Source organism: Pararge aegeria, chromosome 17 (genome assembly GCF_905163445.1).
Source record: "Pararge aegeria chromosome 17, ilParAegt1.1, whole genome shotgun sequence".
Lineage (NCBI taxonomy): Eukaryota > Metazoa > Arthropoda > Insecta > Lepidoptera > Nymphalidae > Pararge > Pararge aegeria.
The window spans coordinates 8090883-8116918 of NC_053196.1; the positions used below are offsets into that span (position 1 = coordinate 8090883).

The 26036-nt window shown below is 34.3% G+C and overlaps 1 protein-coding gene across 4 annotated transcripts in view; it reads left to right on the top strand.

The window, feature by feature from the left end:
• LOC120630933 (rap1 GTPase-activating protein 1) overlaps window positions 1–26036 on the top strand; it is a 204507-nt gene that overhangs the window by 124168 nt on the left and 54303 nt on the right. Inside the window, exon 2 of one of the 4 annotated variants that reach the window (XM_039900290.1) lies at window positions 18913–18936. The exons of the other annotated variants lie outside the window; for them this stretch is intronic. Coding sequence (XP_039756224.1) covers window positions 18913–18936 — 24 coding nt within the window. The remainder of the gene's footprint in view (window positions 1–18912; window positions 18937–26036) is intronic. 4 annotated transcript variants of the gene reach the window in all.

The following is a 26036-nucleotide window of genomic DNA, read 5'->3' on the forward strand; positions in this document are numbered from 1 at the left end:
TTTATATGAAAGCCCGTTATTTGTCAAGAAAATACTCACACACTAGGCTCTCAGATATCAAAGTAAATTTGACTGAATGTGAACTAACAAAGCGATGTATTTAAAATACTTTATTAATAAACAATGTACCTACACAGTTGCTAGGAAATTTCAGAATGCAAATTTTAAGGTAAATGTTAATTTTATAAATAATAAAATGACTCAGCATTCTGTGTCTGTTTGAAGTTCTGTCCATTTTTCGACACTATAAGTGATTTGTGGTTAGGGATTTCGAGAGTGGAATTTATACATGCATCTTTGTACTAACCAGATTTATGGAATAACAATCTTTATTTCCTCTTTCATATGGTTTATTTTTAGCGCGCCGTGCCATTAAGTTAGGGTAGGGTTTAAACATTTAACGAAATAGTTTACCTTTACCTACTGACATAGCGTCATAACGTCAAAATATGTTCCTAAAATAAAACTTGGTCCCGTCAAAGCCTTACAACCTGGGTCAGTAATGAATTCGTGCAAACCAGCTACACCGTCTACCCAGCTGGTGACTCACGCATATCTTTTTGCATCAATGCCAACAAAGTTCAAACCGAAATAAGTTTCTTAACACCGTGCAATAAGGTACAAATCTGTGTGTAAAAAATGTGTTTAAACGTGAAATCATAATCGAGCCGACGACGTAATGTTCTCGCCGTTTGAATAAATCAGAAGTGTTGCAAGCTGAGAGAAGTACATGCAGGGTTTACGACCCTTTCTTGTATCTAGGAATTGTTGGAATTCGATAATCTCTAAAAAAAATTAGAGCAGCCCGGACTTTTTTTGGATTTATTTTTAAATACCCAAATATTAATTACTTATTATTAATGACTGCTTACTGAAGGACTTTTTACAAGCGCAATCTATTTGATTCGGACTTATAAAAAGTGGAGAGAGGGCCATGAATACAAAAGTTGGAAAATCTACACCGATTCGAGCTTAGGTCTCTAGGTCCTGTGATTTTTGAACGTTTCAACTTTGCAGAGGTGTTTACAAAATGACGCAATGAGACTCAAGACAAGGTTAATCACCATTCGAGATCAGACACCAGCTCCGTGCAAGAATTTGTATTCGTTAAAAAAGTTAGACCTACTTATTCATACAGTTTATTTCAGTGAATATTATTTACTTATTTTAACATACTTTAGTCTGAGTGGCTCCAAGTTCAAGATAAGTATCAGTACATTTTGCCACATCCAGATTGTTACTTGACAACCCTAGATAGACGTTATTTGTACAAAGGTATAATGTATGTGCGACATAATTTTGTCTATTAGTGCGAGTTCACGTACTGGTGCGGGTGCGGGTGCAGTTGGCAGGTCGCAACAACATTTGCAACACCCACTTTGAACAGGAAAACTTGGGTGTTACTATATACGCTTCATACACCCTGGGTTGCTAGTACGTGAACTCGCACTTAGAAAGCGCGTGATGGTTATAGAACGAGAAATAAATTGCATCACTTGAATTATAGCTTATTTACTTTTATTTAGTTAACGATGAAATACTGTCTAGTCTGAAGCAAGAGTTTGACGTATATTTAGTTGAAAAAAAAGTATTTAGTTATCATGAAATATATTATCCGGGTTTGACCGACTCTATTATCAAATCAACATGGTGACGTATTTCTTGCAGTTTGGAAAGGTGTGGAACGCTCTTCCGGCATCAGTGTTTTCTGCCATATACAACTTGAAACCCTGCTAGGCAAGAGTCAATAACACCCAAATTTAGTCAAGCACAAACCTATCTATTACATATAAAAGAGTAACATAGATTTGTCCAGATCAGATGATATCAGAAAGTTTTATAAATTAATTTAGAGTCAGCATACGAAGCAAGTTGACAGTGGGGTAAAAATCATTCACTCATTCATTCAGATGAATGTACTAAATACCAGAATATAAGTTGGACACTTTGCTTTAAATTTTTCCTTCGTATAGTAGGTACATTATATCAGTAAATGAATAAAATCTGAAATTAAACATTGTTTAGTTGTATTCCCTCACCCAAATATTTATAGCCTATATGTATGAACGCTTCATAAGTGTCTGTAATAGGCCTATTATAGGCACTTATGAATCCTATAATAGAGCTAAATTAAACATGAATTTTAAATTATACATGAAAACCAAGTTTAAATTTAGGATCCGAGGTACATTAAATGACCGCAATTAACCTAGTAAACACGTGCAAAAAAGATCTTGCTTTTTAATTGTAATAATTATTATTAAAACCTTTTTGATTATTACACTATAAGTATGTCCTTGACTGCAATCTTATTTGCTGGTAAGTGATTATGCAATCTTAGAGGGTAATGAGCTAACCTTTTCGGGGGTAAAGCAGTTATATTAAACCACTAATCAGTTCCAACGCGACATCGGTACGGAATGCTAAATCGCTTAGCGCCACGTCTTTGTCGGTAGGTTGGTGACTAGCCACAGCCAAAAAAGCTTGTAAAATGAAGGGTCTTTTACTCAGTTATGGCTGACGAATACACAAACCCCAGTAGGTCGTTATTACATTGTATGCAAATTGAATCGGACCATTCCATTACTTATAAATTTTTTCCTTTTTGTATCCTGTCATAATCTATATCCTCTCCGGTCTGGTGGTTTCTCAGAAGCATGCAAGTTCTATATTGGAGTTACTGATGAAAAACTGATTAATTTAGAATGGGCGTCAATCAAAAGCTAAGTGCTTTCGTTAAGTTAGAAAATCTTTTTCTCTTTCCAACTTCTGTTATAGGATAGAAGTATTTGTGCGAAGTGCACGAACTGAACAAAGAATTAGTATCGTCGATCACCAAAATTTCATCTCAGAATCGGAGGTTAAAAAAATACTTAAAGCTCAGGGAAAAATAATTCTCTATTTATTTTATACGGTCATAAACATACTGTTAATGAAAATCGTAACAAAGTGCATAGGATTGAAATCGCTAAACTAGTGAGATACTTATGTGAAGGAAAATATTTTTTCTCTTCATAATGTAAATAACAAAAGCTGCTATTTTAAATTCCAGGAACGGCATCAGTTCAAACCTTGGTTTTTAAAAGCGTTCGATCTTGAATATATCCACGGCTACTGCGTAATGTTGCCGGATTTGTATCAATCTAAATAAAACAACCATTTGCGTTACAATAAATTGGTTTTATTTCACAAGTTCAAACATCGGGTTTTATCAGAAGCAATAGATTCTATGCCCCGCTTATAAACAGTTGCATCGAAATGTATTACGTGAATCTCGCTCCCGGGTTTATATTTAGATGCCCGTTGTGGCCATGTTAAGCATATCATCGTGATAAATTGGAACAAGCCTGAGGAAATGAGGAGTGATTTAGATTATGCTCATATGAAAGTTTGCCGGCTAAGTTATTTTCAACATCAGAAATAACAGTTCTGGATTAGGCCATAAGTAAATTAAGGAATTCGCATTGCATCGTGTTTCGGGGTACCATAAATAGCACCAATATCTGCTTTCCGCACCTCAAAAGTTGCATTTCAAAGAATAAAAAAAAAGCTTTGGTTGTTTATGTTATAAGTATCTTACCTAAGAATCTTTACGTCTTTCGTAGCTTTTAACTTTAAGGATCGGGATGATCTATTGTGTTGGTATAAATATACGTTAAAAAAATTAATGACTGATACGTCTAGCTTACTACTGGCTAGGATAAATGCGGAGATTACTTAGGGTTTAAAACATCAAGTAGTCTTAATCCGACACTGGATAACGGAGCTATATAATAAAAACATCTGGCGAAATTTTACACCATATCTACTGTTTGACGTTCACTGTTGTGCAAAGGTTTATTGTGGGGATTGAAATCGGAACAAACACGAAACTGGTAAACGAAACCATCATTAGCGACATGATTAGTCGCCCTCTACTGGACATAGATATTTTGTAGGGATTCACAAATACGTAGTCTTGTGCCCCTGTGTCCAATGACTGTGTCTGTGTACAATGTTTTTTTATCGAACAGTTAAATAGTACATTTTGTAGGGCTGTGCATGCAATAAATGCATCAATATAAACCATTGGAAGTATTTATTCCTGGAGTAGTAAAAACAAAATAAATCTTTTTCCTATAGTACTATTTGAAGATAATTTTATGAACTGGTTAAATAAACAGTCCCATCGTAATCGGCTACGTAAATCCTGTGTACAAATTTATTCCTGTGTTTATAGTCAGCTTGTGGGCCAGTTAGGTGAATTAACATCATGATATATTAGAACAAGCGTGGAATGGCGAGTGATTTAGTATTGCACTAATTTGCCAGTACTTTGAGCCATTGACACAGACAACCTTTGTCCCAGTTTCAGAAAAGCTTATTTAATTAACACTGATTTAAAATACTTAGGCATCTTCTAGGCAAGCGCGCTCCAACTTGGCAGCACCATCACTTACCATCGAGTGTGATTGCAGCATTATAGCGCTCGTCTATAAACATAAAAAAAAACTTATCACTGCACTTATCACTTATTATGAATAAAGTAGGTTAATAAGTATTTGAAAAACCCGAACTATAATTTAGACACACTATTGATAATTTGCTTTTAATAAATTGAGAAAAACTGATCCGATCTGGAAAGAATGATGGGTATATTCGGCAATTTGATGATTACTAAATATTTTAAAGGGGGTTTCATAAGAGAGCATCTTCTTGGCCGGATTTTATTTGATAATCTGAGTAAAATAAGACGGTTAAACACTTAGTTTAGTTTTAATGTGTCTGCTACTTTGGGCGTGCGAATCTCTCAGTAACTATTTATTATCAGGAGGTCGCAGAAAACCAATAAAATAGGACTAAATTAGGTTAAAGTTCTATTCTCAGGCTGCTAAAAATCGTTCGGAATACTTATTTTTACATATTCTTTTCCATAACTGTAAAATTGTAATGATTATAACATGTTCAATTAAAAATAAAGATACGAGGATTCCAAACGCGCTCTGAAGCAAAGCGCGTTTGGAATTCTCGAATCTTTAAATAATTTTTCTAAGAAGTATAAGTCGTCTACATACAAAACGCATTATTTGAAAGTGCCAGTTGCAAACTGATCGCATATTTTGTGGTATAGGTGGCCACCGCTTAGCAACTGTCTAATACTGGTTAAAAAGGAAGCAAAAAACTTCGGTGGATTTTATAAGGTATTCAATAAATCGCCTAAAAATAATAAAATAAGAAAGTTTTATGAGAACATTACGGTCGGTAATGATTTTAATGTTTCCTTACTGTTGTAGTTCATTAGTCCATTAAACTATATTGCATTATGCGCCATAAATCTGTGTCATTAATAGATAATCAGGACTCAGCTGTTTTTCTTGCGAGTTTACCATGTTTTCCTGTTGGGCAACGGAGATTAGGCACATATGGTGTTTGTTCATCAGAACTGGGTCAGTCGGAGTAACTTTAGTAATTTGAAATAACTTATGGGATTTTCTGCTTAAATTATTCACATATGCCTGAGCCCATTTATAACCGTCTTTCTTTCCTAAAGTAATGAATAACTCTTCTATATTGATCACTTGCGGTCGCTTGCGACTTTCGCCTGATATTTTTTTTTATTTTCCTGTGAGATAAGAAATATTCCCTTAAGTATCTTCTAGGAGGTTATATGACTAGGTTACAGATATAATCCAACAATATATCAAATGCTTATAGTCATTATATATATAGATGTGGCTTTACCAAATTGATCCATTTTGCTTATAGATTAGGCAAATCTACAGGCGTAAAGAAAGTAAGACCTATCGATACCTCATATTTGTGAGGTTCTAGCTATCCCAGTGTTTTCACTTACGTACCAGCTGCTGTTTCTGGCTCATTACCCAACGAGGCTCTTACATCCATCATCCAAAACAGTCAAAATAATTTTTAACTAATTTTTAGTTTTCATATAAGTATAGATTATGCTTCGTACTGCGTACTGTTTAGTAGTCGAGCAAATACACCATTTGCTGAAGGGCGATGCGTTGTGGTGGGTCGGGGTAAATTGTGTGAAATATCGAATGAAAGTATATGATATTATAAATCGTTGTGTAACCTTCACAGTAAAATTTTTTAAATTGCCTTTACCCGTCGCGTCGCGTCGGTTAGAACTCTTTCCCAACTCTTACTCGTATAAAAGCAGTTTCCTAGATACTTTTAGTAGTTTTCGAAACTTTCGGGTTTCCACGATAGAATCCTGGTACCTAAAACTTCTCAAGTGGGTCACAACACACGAAGCAAGTTTTTATTTATAGTTTTGGTTGTCGATCGATCCCTTTTGGATGCACTTTCCGAAAATACGACGAGCGTTCCAGAATCCAAATTTCTTCAGTGCGGAAATCGTTTTAATTAAATAGGTTTGTTCTTACGTTCCATAATAACGCCGGGATTTTTGTAATAGTAATAAGTAGCTACTATATAATGTTTAAAAGTTATGTAATCATATGTAATAATTATGTAATCTATACGACATTTTAATGGACTTGAAATTGAATAAATAAATAAAAAAAATATATACCTAGTATTTATCATTACAGTACTGACCGCAAGTTATATTCTTTTCTCCGTCCTTCATCTCCAAAGATATGGTTACCACTACAATTAAACGCTTAAATTTGGAGCCGGGTATGGTATCGCATAGAAAAACATTATGTTCAACTTTCTACCCTTATTATTATTTCATTTAGCCTTTTCCCACACCTGGGCACAGGCCTCCTCTCTTAAAAGAGGGATTTGGACCATTATCCCCCGACATTCTCCAGTGCGTATACGAGTTTTATCACAAGTTAGGTAATTAATAATATAATTTTCTATCATACGCAGCCACGGCTAACCTAAATAAGACTTAATTCTTAAATTAGATTAAACTGAAGAAGATGATAATCGTCATCATCGCCGTCTTATTAATACTTCAACGCTGAGCAAAAGTCTTCTTTCCATGGAAGTGAGATAAATAGCCTAATATTATAAATCTTTTAAAATTCCAAAAACTACCAGTTAGAAGGGACAAGTAAATTTTCCGTTAGATATAGAAACTTCCTCACCTAACCTAACCCCTTCTAATTGTGGTAACCTGTGCACAATATTATAAAAGCGTCTAAAACCATGAAGTACAGCTAGTTTTGTTATATAAGTTACAGTTAATAAAAAGTTATTTACCTGTTTCACAGTTGCATTAAATTATGGCGACATTTCAATACTATTACCTGGGTATGAAGTGAAAGCTCCATATTATAATAATCATTGGTTAAGATCATGAATCCAGCCTTTGTTGGACCGAGTAAAAGTTACTTTTTTACAGAGCGCTACTCAAAGAAACATCATGTAGAGAAATCTACTTTCCTTCCATAAAAATAAAACACTTTCGAATGCACCTGTAATGTGCCTACCCGTATTGTTTTGCATTATGCAAGGAATGATCTTAATCATAACAGAAACGGCTTACAATCGTCATTCTGACTTTTGAGAAAGCGTCAAGTCATAAATATAAGCTAATATTAATTATTATTTATATGGAAAGGAGCAGTAAGTATTTTGCCTCAGTCCATGATATTCAATGAATATGAAGCTTAATTTGCTTTAAATTGCGATAGCCAGATGAATCTGTATTGTTGTTTAATTGATATTTCTTTTTAGTTTGTATTGTCATTGGAAATTCAATTCGTCATTGGATTTTTCAACCTAGTGCTAATTTAATAATTAGAATTACTTAATAGGAAATAATATCATTCAGAAACAAATAACTTCTATCATCCCTTTAAAGCATCAATATTATTTTAAATGACAGCTTGATTACCATACCTTATTAACGTCCAAAAATAAAGGATTATAATTAAAAAAACAAATTAAGAAAGAATACGACTTTAAGAAACCGCATGTGGTTGTAAGACCAATGTTTTAAACAAGCACTTGAATTCTTTGTTTGTAGTGAACTAAACTGTGACCAAATTTAAATTATCACCCGTGAAACTGTAGATGGGATGGGGTGCAATGAAAGCAGTAGAATTTAAGACATCCCGTGTGGTAGCTGGTAATACTCGTAAGACCCGCCGTATTTAAAACTTATAGGATTAAACATTTGAATGTTTTATCACTAGTGAAGTGAACAAAACTGTAAAAACATTTTAATTATTACCTGTGACACTGTAAATGGGTTAGAAGATAAAAGGGGCTGCAAGTAATAGTCGCCAGGTATTAAAGTGTTTTGGCGGTAATGTTGTACCCATTTTTCAAACATCGGGTCATTATTAAGAATTAAGAAGTACCTTTGGTCTTTCATCTAATAAACAGTCGTTAGATAGTCTACATCAATATGTCACACGATCTGCCATCGATCAAGCGTTCCGTGCATTTGCAATAGCATTTCGAAATGAGATTGATTCGGATGTACTTACTGGTGTCTGTTACAGACACTGAATGCTGAATTGGAATGTATCGAAATATCAATCAGTAATGTGATCATATTTGTACAGTTAGTTGCGAAATTTTCATGACAGTTTTATTGAAAAATATATTTTTAGTTTATTTTAAATAGCTCGTACGTACAGTCTATTTTTACGTAATGTAAATAATATTTTTGTTACTTTTTAGTGTAACGTTTTTTTTTCATATGGTATGAAAATATTAAAAAAACACTTACATAAAGGAAATCTTTTAATTGTTTATTTTATTAATTTCAACGCCCTTTTTTTATATTTTTAAAATAGACTGCACTGAATAGAAATGAAAAGATAAGACATGTTCGAAAAAATGGGGAGAGTCGGAACAGTCGATCACCCAGCAATAAAAAAATATTTTTATTAAGGCCTATACTTAAGAAAAGAGCAACTACTGAGTTTCTTGCCGGCTCTTCTCGGTAGAATCTGCTTTCCGAACCGGTGGTAGAGTCACACAAACATGCATACTTGACGTTTCAAAAGTGCTTATAAAGTAGGCCTACTTGAAATAAATGAATTTGAATTTGAATTTTTTCTTAAATTACTCAAAGTATTCTCGCACTAAAATTCACTGACTGATTAATTCATAATTTATATATATAGCATGTAAAATGTATTTAATTATTCTATGTTTCCTTCCAACTTCAATGGTTCTTCTATTGCTCATGGTAACAGATGAGTTTCAGAGGTTGGTTATGGCCTGTGTAGATGGCTGTATAGGAATTTACCTTTGTCCATCCATTTCTTTGTCTTTGTTTATAAAGATTCGATATTGCTGTCAAATTCAAAATTGGAACGTTTCGATATAGAAGTACATAAAATTATATCATAATCTATTGAGTTGCCTTTTCTCTACAGGGATGTTTTTAAACGCAACTACATATAAGGCATTCATCGATCTATTTTCTAATTTTAACTTAGTAACTACGTTGCGTAGTCAGGGCGCGCTGAACCTTGTACCCACGCGTCTCGCTCAGACTTTAGATTGTATCCCCATTAACATCAACAAGTTATATTGGGGCTAAGAAATAGTTTGTCATTTTGAAATTCTAGCATATTGTATTAATGAGTTTTTTTCAATTTACTTGATAAAATAGACAGGTCGGTACTTTTGCCTTTTTCAGCTCTCGAAGCTGCTGCTGTCATTTAAAACTTTGTGTTATTTTTATTTTATAAACTGCAGCGACTATTACTCTGTGTACCTTTTAATTAATTATTATATAATCGATTGTATATTTTCATATTGTCAGTTTGCAAACACAGGTGTAACAAAGTTATATCATGTAGTTACATGATTAAAGTAAATCCTCCGTGAAATATTGCAAAAACACTGACTTTCATTGTTTCTTGTAATTAGAAGTAAGGAAATAGTAATTTAATTCAACAGCTATTTGTGTAATGGCCGCTTACAAGCTTGATTTTGGGTTAGAGTAGGATAATTATGTATATAATGTACTTAATACTCTAATGATAGTAATCTCTTAGTTACATTACACAAAACTGTTAGAAACGAGTAAATATTTCGTAAATTTTGTAAGCCATAATATAACATAGCTATGAAGGTACGTGACTTTACGTTAATTGGTCACGTTTCTTTAATAAAAAGATTCATATGATTATAAAAGTCTTGGAAATTCAGTTTTAAGTGGATCGCCTTGTGCCGCTTGTGCGGCCAGCGGCGGAACCAGCGGTTCTATGCGACGTGTTTCACTTCGTCTGGCTACCTATACTTAGTTAAATGAATAAAAATCAATAACGAACATAAAATAATCTTCACCATTGTACCATCGCTACGCATTACAAAACTGGTTTTTTTATCGTAATAATTGACTGTAGATTGCATATTCTAAGCAAGCGCGTCCCATCTAAGGCCACATCCACACTTTTTATCAGGAGAGATTGCGATCAAACGCTAGTCTATTACCGATAATAAGAAAAAGAAATAATAATTGCTCGGTTAAAAAATAACACTAAATAAAAGGTTGCAAATGCTTTTTTTTTGACTGAGTCGTTATGTTGCTGTGTGAGGATGTGAAGGAACGACAATATTTCCTATAAACTCCGCTTGGCAATTTATTATTCTTACAGGACCAAAAATAGCCAATGTTACTCTCCGTCCTTTCAATTACTCTTCGTCCTTTCGACTAACTCTATGCCAAAAATCAAGCCGATAGGTTGCTGAATTAGGGTGTAAAGTAACAAACAAACAAATATTCTCACTATTGCATTAATAAAAATAGTAAGAAAATATGGATTTAAATGTCTGCGGTGAATTGTTTTCGTATTTAGTAGTTTTCTTCATTTGTTTTTTTTTTTTTTATGAATGGAAACATCAACAGGTACTTTTTATCGAAAGTTAACAACCCCGCTGCAATTATCGCGAAATACGAATAGGTATTCAATTAGAAGGGAGCAATAACCGTTAAAATTTAACAATAAAGTTCCAACGTATGTTTAGCACTCCGTAATAGAGACGTAAAACAATGTGGTTGTATTATACGCTTCACTACTTTGAAAATACAGTCTTGCCGTTAAACTACAACGATTAAATAATGATTTGGCATAACGCATAGTTATGTGCGCTGCTGTAACAGTGAAAATGTTTGATTCACCAGCATTACGATCAAAACTACAAACATGCGGGCGCTCAAACGTTTGTATCCACTTTTGCAGATTGTCAGCGTTTGTGAACATACACGGCTAACGAGGACTTGAAAAAATGTAAGAGCCTGGTCCTGTAATAAAAATTAAAAATATTTCATTCCACTGAAACAAAATGTTATAATATTTCAGTTGTATTTATGAAAGTATACATGATCCTTATACATTCATTAACCTCTAACCTACCTGCTACGGTTATAACTATGAACTGACAGCAGTTTCGTTTATGGCTCACTTAGGAATTAATTCTGTAAAATTAATTCCGTATTTTAGCGTGAAAAAGCTTGCTTGTCCGGTCGTATAAAAAACTAAGTTAACAGTTTCCTTAAAACTTACTACACACAATACTTGTGTTTGAATTGGGCTATTAAGTTTAAAGATTTGTGTACTGTTGAATTATATGCTGTTATAAAAATGTACCCAACATTAACGTTAAATCCTTGGTGGTAAAAGTACGAATTTGAGTAGGTACCGACGCCAAAAACGATCTCGGAACTAATTTGCCTTTTCGGTGAACCTCGAATATTTTCATTATAAAAGCACGTGTGGAATTCTTTTTAATGCGCAGGTTGTATTTCACAATTTTCAGCGAAAGGCTCGAGCGCGCGGAAAGCGAGCGGAAACGTTAGGTCAAATTAAAAAAGTACGTTTACTTATACACGGATATACTATATAGGACAAGCACAGACGCTGGTTATACTGTTCAAACTAAGTTTGTAATTTGTTGGTTTTGTTAAGTTCGATATTTTCCTTATTTGTTAAGTTTCATCAGTTTCAATAAGAGTAATTTAGTTTGACTAATTAATTAAAACGGTATTATTTTGTACAAGGCCTATAAAAGGTATTGTTAATAGTAAAAAGTTCAGAAAGTACAAAATTCTTTTATTTCAAGTAGGCTTCTTTATAAACGTCAAGTATGTCGGTATTGTAGTGACTCTACCACCGGTTCGGAATGCAGATTCTAACGAGAAGAGCCGGCAAGAAACTCAGTAGTTGCTCTTTTTCAACATCAACATTTACAATCGTTTTTCATCATCTTGTGGGAGATGAGAGCGAAGTTAGCTGCTTCCAATCTACCTTGTCATGAAAAAAATCTAATTTATAGAAGCATCGCTATATTAGATGTGGTTTTACACATTGTTTAAATGTATGCATTGGTAGGTCCAGAATTTCCTTAGGAATCATGTTGTAAAAGCGTATAGAGCTTATGTGGCAGAGTTCGTCTGGGGAAGTAGGTACTACCGTAGATCTGTAGTCACATGTCAAGTAACCAGACCAACGCTGGTATATTACCACTTTAAATTAGTAATTACGCTATAACTTAGAATAAACGAGCAATAAAACTTTGCTACGTAATGTAACTTGAAGTATTATACATTATTGCGTTCGTGATTGCACGCTCGAGACCTTTTTCCAAATTTCCAGTCTACTCGTACTGTACTAGGTGCCATTTACTTCTTTAGCAGTACTTACACACTGACTGTCTTTACTGATACCCGCACTATATTTCAAGAATAAATAAGAACATAAGTAAATTGCGATACACAGTGCCCGATTATGAAAATTGTCGTGAAGTTTGGTCCTGATTCGAAGGCTCAGTAACTTAGCGGGAGGTGGAGAGAGCTGTGTTAAGAATATCTCTACGTGATCTAATGAGGAGAAGAAGTCAAACTTACACAGAAATGGCACTAAACGGAGGACGTAGCTGGAATTAATGATGGACGCTAGGTGTCAGGGTGGCGACCCTGTACCGCAAAACGCAGCAATGGTAGATAGACCGCAAAGTAGTATATATGGAGGAAATAGCTGATCACAAAACAGTGTTATTTGGTCATATTTACAAAACACCTGTGTCTAGCAGTGGTAATTCATTGGTATATATAACTATGATTGTGGATAAAAACGTTTCTATATACGTGATCAAAACTTACCAAATTAAGTAAAGATTATTTCCTACGACGAAAAAGTCACTGTTTTACTTTTAGTAGGTACAGATCTTCAATTATTCATTGATGATAACAAAAAAAAAATATTCAGAAAATTAAATTTGTTGTTTGGTGTTCCAGAAGCATTATATATCCAGGGTAATCGGCACTGTGCGGCGGCGGTATCTATTCAATCAATCGCGGTCGTTTCATATAGCAGAATAACATATTCGAATAAGTTCTGACTTCCAAATTTCTAAATGCAGAAATTAAAGTTTTAGTGTATTATAACTTCAATAATTTTGATTTGATTGCTTTGAGTTGTTGTTCATCGAAAAGATAAAAGGAGTAATAACGATGTTCGACGATAAAAACGTCTTTGTGTAATTTATAATTTTGTGCTAAAAGCGCCCCTTAAAATGAACTTAGTTTCATAATATTTTGCGGAAGGTGAATTCCACCATTTTGAAAACTACTCGTGTGCTCAGTTCGCGAGTGACCTAAAGAAATATTATGTACATTGCATGAAATATACGAGTGCTTCATTACCACTGCGGTACTAGAGAGCGAGTTTCGCCGTAGCGCGATTTAAATTATATATCATAATATACGTAGGTACGTACGTACCACATTTCTTAGCTATTACAAAAAACGGAGCAGTCTTTTTAAAGCATGTATATTATTTTAATCATAGATTGCTTGGATAATTTCAAACCTACTCGGAAACAACCTCTTAGATATCTTTGTTGTCACAAAAGCAAAAATAATACAATAAGAATACACGCTTCGATTTTTTTTCTTGCGGGTCACTTTCAATTTTATTCATCGGGCGCGATTATTTACCGAGAATCGGCTGTAGAACAAATATTTGGATCATTGGATCATTGGCTATCCAATGATCCAAATTAATTCCAGAACAAGGATATCTATGTACATTCCACTACAAATTAGACCTTATTGCAATCTGATCTGGCAGTTATATTAAACCTGCACCCTTAATCGGTTTATACGCGGCATCGTACCGGAACGCTATGTCGATGGTAGATAGATATCAAAATATGGTCTAGTGTCTTAGAATAATATTCTATTTGTTCCTACAGCATAACATCTGTATAAGATACCGTTAGCTTATAAATAAATTTAAAAGATCCCAGTCTCGAAAATTACTCTATTGTAGACAGCGAACGAATAAATTAAAAAAATAATATACCGTTAGTAACGATGTGTTGAACCTGAGTCAGCTTATTGTAAATTTAAAACATACAACGAGTTCTCGTGTTCCGTTCGCCAGGTGCACTATTTTGCGAAAATGGGAAAAATTCCATTTCATTTTTCGCCCGGCCGATGCCGACCCTGTCGTCAATGCGAAATACAACCGCTGTAAAGAGGAGCCCGGACAAAAATTACAAGAAAATAAGAGAAAGAGTTGCGATTTTTGTTTTTCCCTTTTACAGTTGGATACAGCCGGGTAGATCTTCCCTTTAAAACGTCGTTTTTTCCAATTTGTATCAATGTTGTGTACCTACTAAAATTAAACTAAATACTTAAACAAAACCGCGACTCTAGTAAAACCATGTGAAACCCATATTGAGGGTGTTGTGAAGAATATATAATAAGTCATTTTGTAGCGGCGGCCATCTTGGACTGATTTTTTTCAAACGTAGCTAAGAACTCTCTCGACTTATTTACCTTTCAAACCAAAAAACTGTATCAAAATCTGTCCATCGGTTCGGGAGCTATGATGCCGAGACACGCACACAGACACGCACTAATTAGAGCTTTTTATGACGGAGCTCTAATGTTCCAGACAGACAGGAAAAAGTACTGCCATGCTTATTTCTGCCAAGCAGCATTGCTGGTTTGAAAGACGTGGTCGTAGGTGTTATTATATATAGGTATATGAGGCTTAATACCTACGCCTCACGTTTTGGCACATTGTAGGTGTCGTATGCCCTAAGAAGTGTCTATTTAGGTGATGGTTTTTAACTTACCATCAGATGGGCCATCGGTCCGATGCTCGGTCCGTCAACACTAACCATAAAAAAATAAAACTATTTGTGGCCTTATTTTCCATTAGAGTAACGCCGTGGCCCAAAATGGGACTAGTCTTACATATGCCAGAGTGTGAAAAAACGCTGCATAACTATTCCGACGTTATGCCACGTTCATTAATAATGCACATAGTGAACTTTAGCTTCTTGAAACTCCGTAGGTACTCTACTAGCGGTTCTACACAATGACAGTTATTTAGAAGACCGGAAAAACGAAACCATAGTTGAATTAGATTTGTTTATTCTCCTCGAATAGCGTGACCGATTTGGCGCTAGCGTCACTTTATATCACGGCGTGACAAGAATTGTTTACAAGCTACATACCTACACTACATGGTGATCAACACATCCAGTCAGACCGTTCAAACATTTTATGTTTATCGTACTTACAGCGTTAGACATAAGAGCTGAATTTGCTTGGACTCTCTACTTTTTACTTCGAAGTTGTCGACGCCGTTCTGTCTACAAATAAAGGCACAATGTGACACTCGTCGGTCGTCATAATCTGAAGTGGTGTGGTCACTTTCTTTGCAAACATAGTGACAAACTAATACACAACAGAACTTTCGTTAATATAACTATTAGTTTATGGTAAGACCGTGTCTGCTTTGTTTGAGCATAATTAAAATAAACCACCTTCGTGCTATCTTCAGCTTTGTGTGTGGTAAGATATTATGCATCACATTAATCTTCCCTTTATATGTACATAAGTAATTTGGTATGTCAGTTATGTAATTAGAAAAAAGCAAGAAATTTACGCAACAGAAAAATGGGAAATCAAGATTAGATCGTTTGGGAAGTCAAGTTTTCTTATATTCGCTAAATCGTAGAACTGATGCTATCGCTGCAATTTGTGAACCTATTCTCATCCCACCGATTACCCTCTGATTGCTTGGGTTGGCCCCAAGGTAATTATCGATTTTATCGCTTGCCATTTTATCTTCGAGAATGTCTAAATAAAGTTTGGGAAGATCGTTGATTCGATGCTATTTGACTCTTATCATGTCTTTATTTATTGCCAAAACCAAATCTCTTTCATATCTGATCAATGTTTTTTTTACTTCAATAAGATAATTATTTATATAAATCATTTATCTCTAAAATATAATTTTTATTAATACATAACTATAACCTAAAATAAACTATTTAAAAACTAAATAAAATCTAAAACGTCCTCGAAACCACCGCAGCGAGGCACAGTTCCTAAGATGCTGGCAGCATTTCCCCTCTGGATGGCCAAACTAATTCGTTGGCCAAGGTAACTGCCCGCTCTAGGATCACCGGTAGACTCGATAACCCTTTTCGATAATTCTTTGAAAAGGGCTCTTGCCTCCGGACCCCACGGTCCCAAAGTCTCTACACCAAAAGGCACAAAAATGAAGCTGCTATCCAGGTTTTCATATTTACGCCTCTTGGCCTGCTCGGCACTGGAAGCAGCCGCACCTACCATTGACGAAGTGGCCTGGATGTGTGATGCAGCTAGGGTATCAACACAAGTTGCATCCCACAGAAGGGACCTTCCAAGCCTCCAAGGTATGAGCGTCATACCATCAGGTCTCTTGCCATCGCTCCGCGCCAAACCAATAGGTTCTAATACAGCTGGTACGTGATTACATAATCATTTATTACATACTTAAGTCGGTAGGCTATTTTATCAATTTCATGAATTACTCAATAGTTAGTAAAATTATGAACACTAATTTTTTTTTTAAAGTTTGGAACCGATAGTAAAATTGTATACTATCAGCACACCGGTGCGCTCTCTTTATTCCTTTCAAACGTACCCCTCATGTTAAAATCGTAATCACGCTGAAAGTTTAACTACAAAGTATGAATTACGAATTCTTAAAGCCATAGTCAATGTTCTATTGCATAGAACTTATCTTAAGTTCAATTCACTATCGTGAAGCTAAATAGAACAGTGTCCAATATCGTAATTCAAATAAAGCGATAGCTGATAGTAAAATATTGATTTGTTTTTCTCATTACTTAGAATTGCCTGCAATCAGTGTATTGTGTTATACGAGATAAATTTGTGGGTATATTTTCGATATACGTTAGTTGTTCAGAGAAATGCTGTTGTGGTAAATCATTAGCATATGACATTACAGTAAATTTTCAGTAAGTTAAAATAGTAATCGTAGTGCTAAATTTGGAATAAAGTAAGTTTATTTATTTGAAATCAAAACGTGACACTTATTCTAAAATATAAAAGAGATTTTGAGCGAAAATACCGTTTCTTAAAATATATGTACTGAAACTTATTTGTAAGACAATAATATTCAAATGTGAAATCTTATTGAATAAATCTTGATAAAGTTCGAATTTACTATTACAAAGTTACCAATTGATCCATTACAAAAGATAATTGCTTGATTAAACTAAAGTTAACGAGTAGGTATTTATCTATGTTTGAACTTATCTAATATTCCAATATTGATTACTAAGAATAGGTACATGTTATTTCTCTCTAGCTTGCTAGAGAGAAATAACTATATAATATGGCTTGGTGATGTTTCTTATTTGGTCCTAAAATTATCATACATATCACTCTATATTTTCATACTTATCGCTTTTCGAAACTACAGCTTCTCCATTGCGGTATTTTATAGTACCAATGTATCTCAAGATAAGCTTTCCTTGCACCTTCTATTTCTTCGATTTATTCATGTCTGCGCATAAATTTTGCTACCATAAAAGAACTGAAAATATCAATACCTATTTCTCGAGATAAAGATTTCGGCGTTTGCGGTTATATTTATTTCCCAATGTGTACTTGTAAGAATGATAATTAAAAAATAATGTTTATCACAGGTAAAGGTAGGTTTAATTTTGTTGCGATACCTGCTTGGCTCGTTTGTATGTGTGTTCTCTTATTAAGTTTAATAGGTGTATTAAAATTTATAGTTATTTGTAGACGAAGTCGTCATCGGAGCTTAATGCTAATTCCGGCATTTCAGTAGGCTTAAGCTGGATTAACGGGAGCCACTTCGTCAAGACAACGCTGTTTAAAGCTATCCGTGTATAATGCTTTTGTCGTCTCATAATGTAGGAATTCTGAGAATAATCCGGATAGACGGGGCTCAGTTTGTTAGACGGTCCGGAAAATATATAATAATAATAATACGGGAAGTTACTTTGCAGAAGTCTTTTTCCTGTCTGGTGAGAGGCTTTGGCCTTAGCTAGTTCCCAACCTAGATCGCTTAGCGATTAAGCGTTCCGGTACGATGTCGCGTTAAAAGTGATTAAGTGGGTTTAATACTCTATCCATACTGGTTAGCCCGCTTCCATCTTAGACTAAATCATCACTTATCACCAGTGATAATTCAGTCAAGAGCTAACTTGTATTGTAATAAAAAATTGAGAAAAATTAATACCCAGTTCAAAAAGCAAAAAAACACGCTTGATATAGAAAACAAACTAAATTCTACCTCTAAGCATAGTTTAAATAAGCGTATTTTTTGTATTTTTAAACAATAATTTTATGAGAGAAAAAATAATCGGTAACCAATTCACCATCAAATTTCAAAATCACGTCCAAAGGAGTCACAAACATACAAACAAACTTACAGGTGAAGCTAAAAAAAGCGTGTAAAAATGCTTATTTTGCTAGGAAACCTGATTGAGACTTTGACGACATAGAAGTCGTTAAACATTAATTCGGCTCTGACTATGCATTATCACTTTGCTGGACTTCACAAATAAGAAAACGTTTGAAATAAAATGCAAAATGCAATCGTAGAATGAACTCGTTAACCACATTATTTTTCCATTTCAATATTTTATATCATTGTTAATTTTTTATATTATTTGTTTCAGGTATTTATGGAGGATGATGTTGCGGTAAGACTTGAATTCTTGAAAATACCGGCAGAGGTAGAACCCCAGAAAACCATCTGTGTCAAACTTAATTAAACATGTTACCTCTTATAATGTGCAATTGCACACAAATTCTCGAATGAGCAAACTCGAAACAATTACACACATTGAAATATACTAAATATTGTAATATAATATAATAATAATAATAAATGCTTTTAATTCAGGCAAATTACCGAATACCGAACCGAAATATGACCAAAATGAAAAAAATTAAAACAAAAAATACAAAACAAATACTGATAAGCAAATATGTACAGACTATGATCTTAAATCAATACTAGTTTTAATCGAATTAAAATTGCAAATAATACAAAAACCAAATTTAAATTTAAATAAATATCAAACTACAATTACAAAATTTTCCATAACTAAAAAAATAAAATAATTCTAATAAAGTTTATTTTCGATTCACACTGCGATATTGTTTCAAACAATGCCGGAAGAAGGCGACATCCAAGTGCTCATACATTTCCCGGAGAATCTCATTATTTTATTCGACACTATTAGTACAAACAAGAGTTGTCATACACTCGAAGCTTATATCATTGAAGCTTTAAACCGTATAAGAATCTTCACGAAATGCAGCCGCTTTATGAAAAGGCGTTCCTTGTTTGGCAACGCAACTGATGTTTTGTCGGTGCCGCACAATTTTTTTCCCTCCTTTTCTCCGCAACCGCTCATTCAAAACCCGCTCTGAATTTTTCATTTGAAAGCCGCAAACTTGGGTGTATTCATGCCAGAATATTATCTTGGCTCAATACTCAAAAGTTAGCATTGTAAAAGCAGTTTATTTATGCGGGATAATTACTTTAGGATTTCATAACTAATCCAGTAGAGCCTCTATTAATTTAGTTAGGTATTACATATATTTATAACTATGAGCAAAAGCTGCACTACTTAAATTTAACAAACCGTATTTTTTATTTACCTAGCTGTTGCTCGCCTAAAACTTGTAATAGTTAAAGCAAGGTTACGATGGTTTGTTCCCTGGGCGTCTAACAAAGCCAACAAGGGGAAATGCCGAGGTGGTTTTTAGTTTGGGACGGAGGTAGAAATAAAGCTTTTCCACCACGCCAAAACAAAAGAGCAGGTTGTTTTTTTAAAACCACTTTGAAGGGTTCTAAAAAAGCCAGAATAACACAAAGTGGTTTTTATAAGTACCATATTTTTATTCATACGCATCTATTAAATAGCTGTTATTTTAAATTTACAAACAGCCAGAGGGATCTAATAATACCAGGTTTATTTTCTATTCCGTAATTTAAGATTCAATTGGCTATCTTCCTGCCTAATTCGCGTTTTCAGTCAACCTAGGAATTGCCTGAATCGAATGCTTAATGGTTTAGGCGATGTCTATCGAAAAAACGTTTCACCAACTCTATATGTGATGTATGCCTAGGAATCTCCTAAGGTTAGGTTACGTTACTTATAAGGTATTGCCTTGCCTCATTACTATAGTTATACTTAAGTATATCGTTAGTGGATTGGAGCAAACGACCTATGCCATCGCTGTATCCTCTTTATTCAAAGTTTACAGAAAAATAGTTTTACCTTATTAATCCTAAAAATATCCTTAAATACTATCATAAATTTACTTTCAAAATTCTGGGAAATGTTTAAAACAATCGTCCTAAAAATATAATTTTTGTTTATCTGAGTTTTTAATTTTTTTTATTTGTTATTTTTAGACGCGCTTTCGTAACTGGTAACGTTTTTATGGAAGTCTCATTTAATACTCCGTATACATTTATTTTTTGCTGATGATTTTAATTTACTAAAGTCCCAGTTTATTTTATTAAATTATTAAACAAAGTTAACAAGAGTTCGACAAGAGCATAGACGCGTTTTCAGTTAAGCTTTTGTAATAATGAAGCAATAACCTAGCAAGTGCGGTTAAAATTAAACCACGTCGTAAGAGTCACTAGGACACGGCATTTTTAACAGTTGCGCATAATGTTCAGCAATTAAACGTAAGACAGTAGTTCCAAAAAATTGCCTTCGTACAAAAGGGCGAGAACTCGAGTGCTGACTCGTGAAGCTAGTGACCTTTTTAGCATTTCTTTAAGGCGGCTATAAAAGTCCCCATTGTTCTTATACAGCCATTCACCTAGCTTCTTGACGTGGCAACATTTTTGCTACCCTGTTCAAATTGTTTAATATTGACTTAACTTGTAAGGCATCTTTGATCAATTTACTCTATATGTAGTAACATACAAAAACTGGGAGGAACGTGTCCGTGTTTTTTTTTTAACTAGTAATAATTGTAAAATAAGCAGATGGCCTGGATGGTTAGTGGAAAACCATTGCCCATGAACTGACAACTCTTCGCAGGGCAAGAAACTCGTCCTGCAACGTTCCGTTCTCATCAACCGGCCGTAGCTTACAAAATTCAAAATTCAAAATTCATTTATTTCAAGTAGGCCTAATACAAGCACTTTTGAAACGTCAAGTCTGTCCGTGTGTAGTGACTCTACCACCGGTTCGGAAGGCAGATTCTACCGAGAAGAAGCCGGCAAGAAACTCAGCAGTTGCTCTTTTCCAACATCAAAAATTTACATTTTATATTTTAACATACATTTTTCTATCTTTCATCTCTGAAAGCGGAGCCGGATGCTTCCAAGCAACCTTGTCATTAAGAAACTCATCAATTGTATAATAACCTCGCTGTAATAAATGTGTTTTAACACATTCTTTAAACTTATGCATTGGTAGGTCCAAAATTACCTTAGGAATCATATTATAAAAGCGTATACTCAATCCCACAAATGACTTCTGCACCTTTCGCAGACGATATGCAGATGTCTCTAATTTATGACCATTTCTTGTAAGTCGACTGTTTATATCCACTTTTTGTTTATAAAGACTAATATGTTGTCTTACAAATACTATATTGTTATAAATGTATTGTGAGGCTACCGTAAGTATACCAATTTCTTTAAATTTTTCACGGAGGGATTCACGTGATTTAAGTTTATATATTGACCTTACAGCTCTTTTCTGCAATATGAATATAGTTTCAATATCAGCAGCTTTGCCCTATAATAAGATCCCGTAAGACATCACACTATGAAAGTACGCGAAGTAAACAAGTCTTGCTGTTTCTACGTCAGTAATCTGTCTAATTTTCCTGACGGCGTAGGCAGCCGAGCTTAGTTTACCTGCTAGTGTATCTATATGGGTACCCCACTGAAGCTTACAATCCAAGGTCATGCCCAGAAAAACTGTGGAATCTTCCATTTTTAGTGATTCTCCATTTATTATTATATTTTTATTAACTTTCTTTACATTTGGTAAAATAAATTCCACACACTTAGCTTTTTTGCATTTAAAAGTAAATTATTGACAGTAAACCAGTGCGACACATGCGACATAGCACGGCTTACATCGTCAGAGTTGTCTCTACCTCTATCAGTTTTAAAAATTAGAGATGTATCATCAGCAAACAGTACAATGTCACAGGTTTCACTGACATGATGTGGTAGATCATTTATATACACCAAAAATAGAAAGGGACCCAAGATAGAACCCTGTGGGACACCCATTGACGTAGCCGACCCCTGCGACTCAATGTCTTTTATGCAAACCCTTTGGGTTCTGTCACTGAGATAAGAGGCAACCAAATTTAGTGCAACGTTTTTGATACCATAATGGGCTAGTTTAAGAAGCAAGGTTTTATGATCGACACAATCGAATGCTTTGGATAGATCACAAAAAACACCTATGGCATTCTGCGAACGTTCCCAGGCATCGTACACATGTTTTAAAAGTTTAGCGCCTGCATCCGTGGTGCTACGACCTTTAGTAAAACCGTACTGCTCCGGATGTAGTAAGTTATTTACATTGAAGTGATTCAAAAGTTGATTTAATATAATTTTTTCAAAGACCTTACTAAGAGCTGGTAAGATTGAAATGGGTATGTAATTGTTAATGTCGTTTTTATTGCCAGATTTAAATAGAGGTATAAGTTTACTATGTTTCATTAAATTTGGAAAAGTACCTCTATCAACACATTCATTAAAAAGTATGGCTAAGTAAGGGGCAATAACGTCTATAATGTTAAATATTACCATTACAGACATACCCCATAAATCACCGGTTTTTTTTCTGTTTCAACAACTTAAAATTCTTTATTATATCATATGCAGATATATGTTTAAAATTAAATAAAACGTTGCACTCATTAACGTTGTTCCTCAATAAACTCTGAGCTGCAGTAGGTGAAGAATTAAGTGAATCAGTCAACAAAATAGGAACACTCTGAAAAAAGTTTTCGAAGGTACTAGCAACCTCACTGTCAGCGGTAACTTTATTATCATTAATAATTAATTCAAAGTTTACGTTGCGAGATTTAGCTTTCCCAGTTTCATTATTAACAATTTTCCAGGTTGTTTGTACTTTGTTATCCGATTTTATGATTTGATCCTTAAAGTATAGCGACTTAGCATGAAAGCAAACGTTCTTAAACGTTTTAGAGTACATTTTTACGTGTTGTAGGAAAGCTGGAGTATGGGTATATTGTTTTTCACTATAGAGCTCATACAAATTATCTCTACTTTTGTATATGCCAATAGTTGCCCAATCGCTAAACTTTATTTTTTTATTGAAATCTATATGTTTGAAATTGAATATTTCGTTAAATTCATTTTCTATAATATTAAAGAGCGTACCATAAATGCTGTCAGGATGACCGTTCTTAAAGACAAGGGCAGGAATTTTGGATGATATTTCACCTTTGAATCGCGTCAATTTGCTCTTAGTTATCGGCCTACACTTGACGATATGTTCATCTTTGTTTATATTATTCAAAACAGTAATTTGTTGGCCACAATGATCTGATCTTAAGTTGGTTATTATCGATTTACCTAAGATATCACAGTTGAGAAAAATATTATCTAAACATGATGCTGAGGTTGCTGTGATTCTAGTAGGTTCACTAAAAGCATAATTTAAATTAAAACATTTAAATAAGTTTAGCAACCTAGTCGTAGTTGCATTACTAAGTAAAATATCAACATTAAAATCCCCGCATACTATTGCTTTTTTTGTGGATACAGACAATCGCTTAAGCACATCTTCCATTACATCCTCAAAAAGGCTAAAATCACCTGAGGGGGGACGATATACACACACTATTATAAATCGTTCCAGCTCCACACAAGAAAGTTCTACAGTGCGTTCAACAGAAAGACTAACTATGTCTTTTCGCTCCTTACAAGTTATATTATTGTGTACAAAAATTAAGGACCCACCATGAATTGCAGTCCTTCTGAAGAACACACTTGACATTTTGAAATTCCTTAAGATAACTGCTGGATGTGCACCAGTGAGCCAATGCTCAGTAATACACAGAATGTGTATATTGAGTTTTTACAGCCTAAAATGCCTGCAAATACTCCGGCAACCGAGGATAATGTACATCAAAATTTCAAAATCTGAGCTAAATGCTGAGGGTATTTATCAAAATAAAAATATTAGAACCCTAATAAAACTCTTACAAGAATTAGCGCCTACATTTTCTCTCTGCGCAAAACTTTTCAACTATGCTGCCGACATCATAGCATATTAAAATATGCTTATAGAATTATTATACGGAAACCTGTCAGTCTTTATCATATTATCAAACTTCTGACAGACTAATATTGAGAATATAACGTCTTTAGCAAACTTGCAACTAAGTAGTAAGTACCCATAACTCGTTGAGTATACTATTACATTAAAAGTTTCCAGCCTATCGAATTTATATCGAATTTGGAATTTGAAAGCCTAAGTTCGTTGGAGCTTGAAACTTATAGAGTTCGATGTCGTCAATTAGTACGTTGGCTCGAGTATGAGGTAGCCTGAATGCCTGACTCAGCCTGAGTATAGTTGGTGTTCGAGTACAATTTATGCGTTAAGGCACACTCCTTAAATTGACATTTCTAATAGATCAGTTATTCGGACCATTCGAGTAAATCTCCAGTTTGACTAATGCGAAATGTTTCTTCAATTGTTTTTCTTGGGTATAGTTTTTTGTGCTTATTTAAATCGATACGAGTATAAATTATTCCCCCGTATCTAAGCTGAAGCCTTCCTCCGATCAATAGATAAAAAGTATAAGTATAATTATTGAGAATTTATTTATAATCATTACTATATAAATGCGAAAGTGTGTTTGTTAGTGCTTACTTCCTTCACGCCCTAACTAAGCAACCAATCAACTTAACTTTTGGCATGGAGTTAGATGAAAGCACGGAGATTAACATAGGCTACTTTTTATCCCAAGTAAACGGACGGATCCCACTGGATAAACGGGTAACAGTTAGTAAAAAAATCTATCTATAGTTATAATAAAACTGTAACTGCATCACGTGAAAACTACTAAACGGATTTAAATAAAATTTAGTATAGTGGTAGCTGAAATTCCGCGTCAACATATAGGATACTTTTTATCCCTATTAACAATAAGTTTCCTCCGGGAAATGGGATGACATTTTTTAATCAATTTTGCTTCTTAACTCCATTAAATTTGAACCGGATTTAATACATTTTCTTTTTATTTGAAAGTGTATACTATCAAGCATGTATTGTCTTATTTCAATAAGGATGTGATAAATATTGCCGGAGATATAAGACATAACTCTTCACAAATAACAGTAAGTCGCAAAACATATGGAGAGCGATCGAAGGCATGCGTACCATCCTAGTAATAGTATAAATGCGAAAGTTTGTGAGTATGGATGTTTGAATGGATGTTTGTATGTATGTATCAACTAAAATAATGACAACTTACTAACTCAGCATACCACATAAAATAATAGTGGGTACATAGCAGGCCACGACGATTCGAGCTTCGCGATCTAATCATACGTGGACGAAGTCGCGAGAGTCCGCTAGTAAATCAATAGGTACCAAAAATCTAAAACATTCCCTTTAAAATATTAGTGAATCCTATGACCTTAACTAACATGTTACAAATAGATTTCTTAACAAAAGGCGTGCTACAAATATCCGAAGGCACCATAAAACGTGGTGCAATAAAAAGTATAATCATGTTGTCTATCATGATGTTTGGGCGGGCGCGA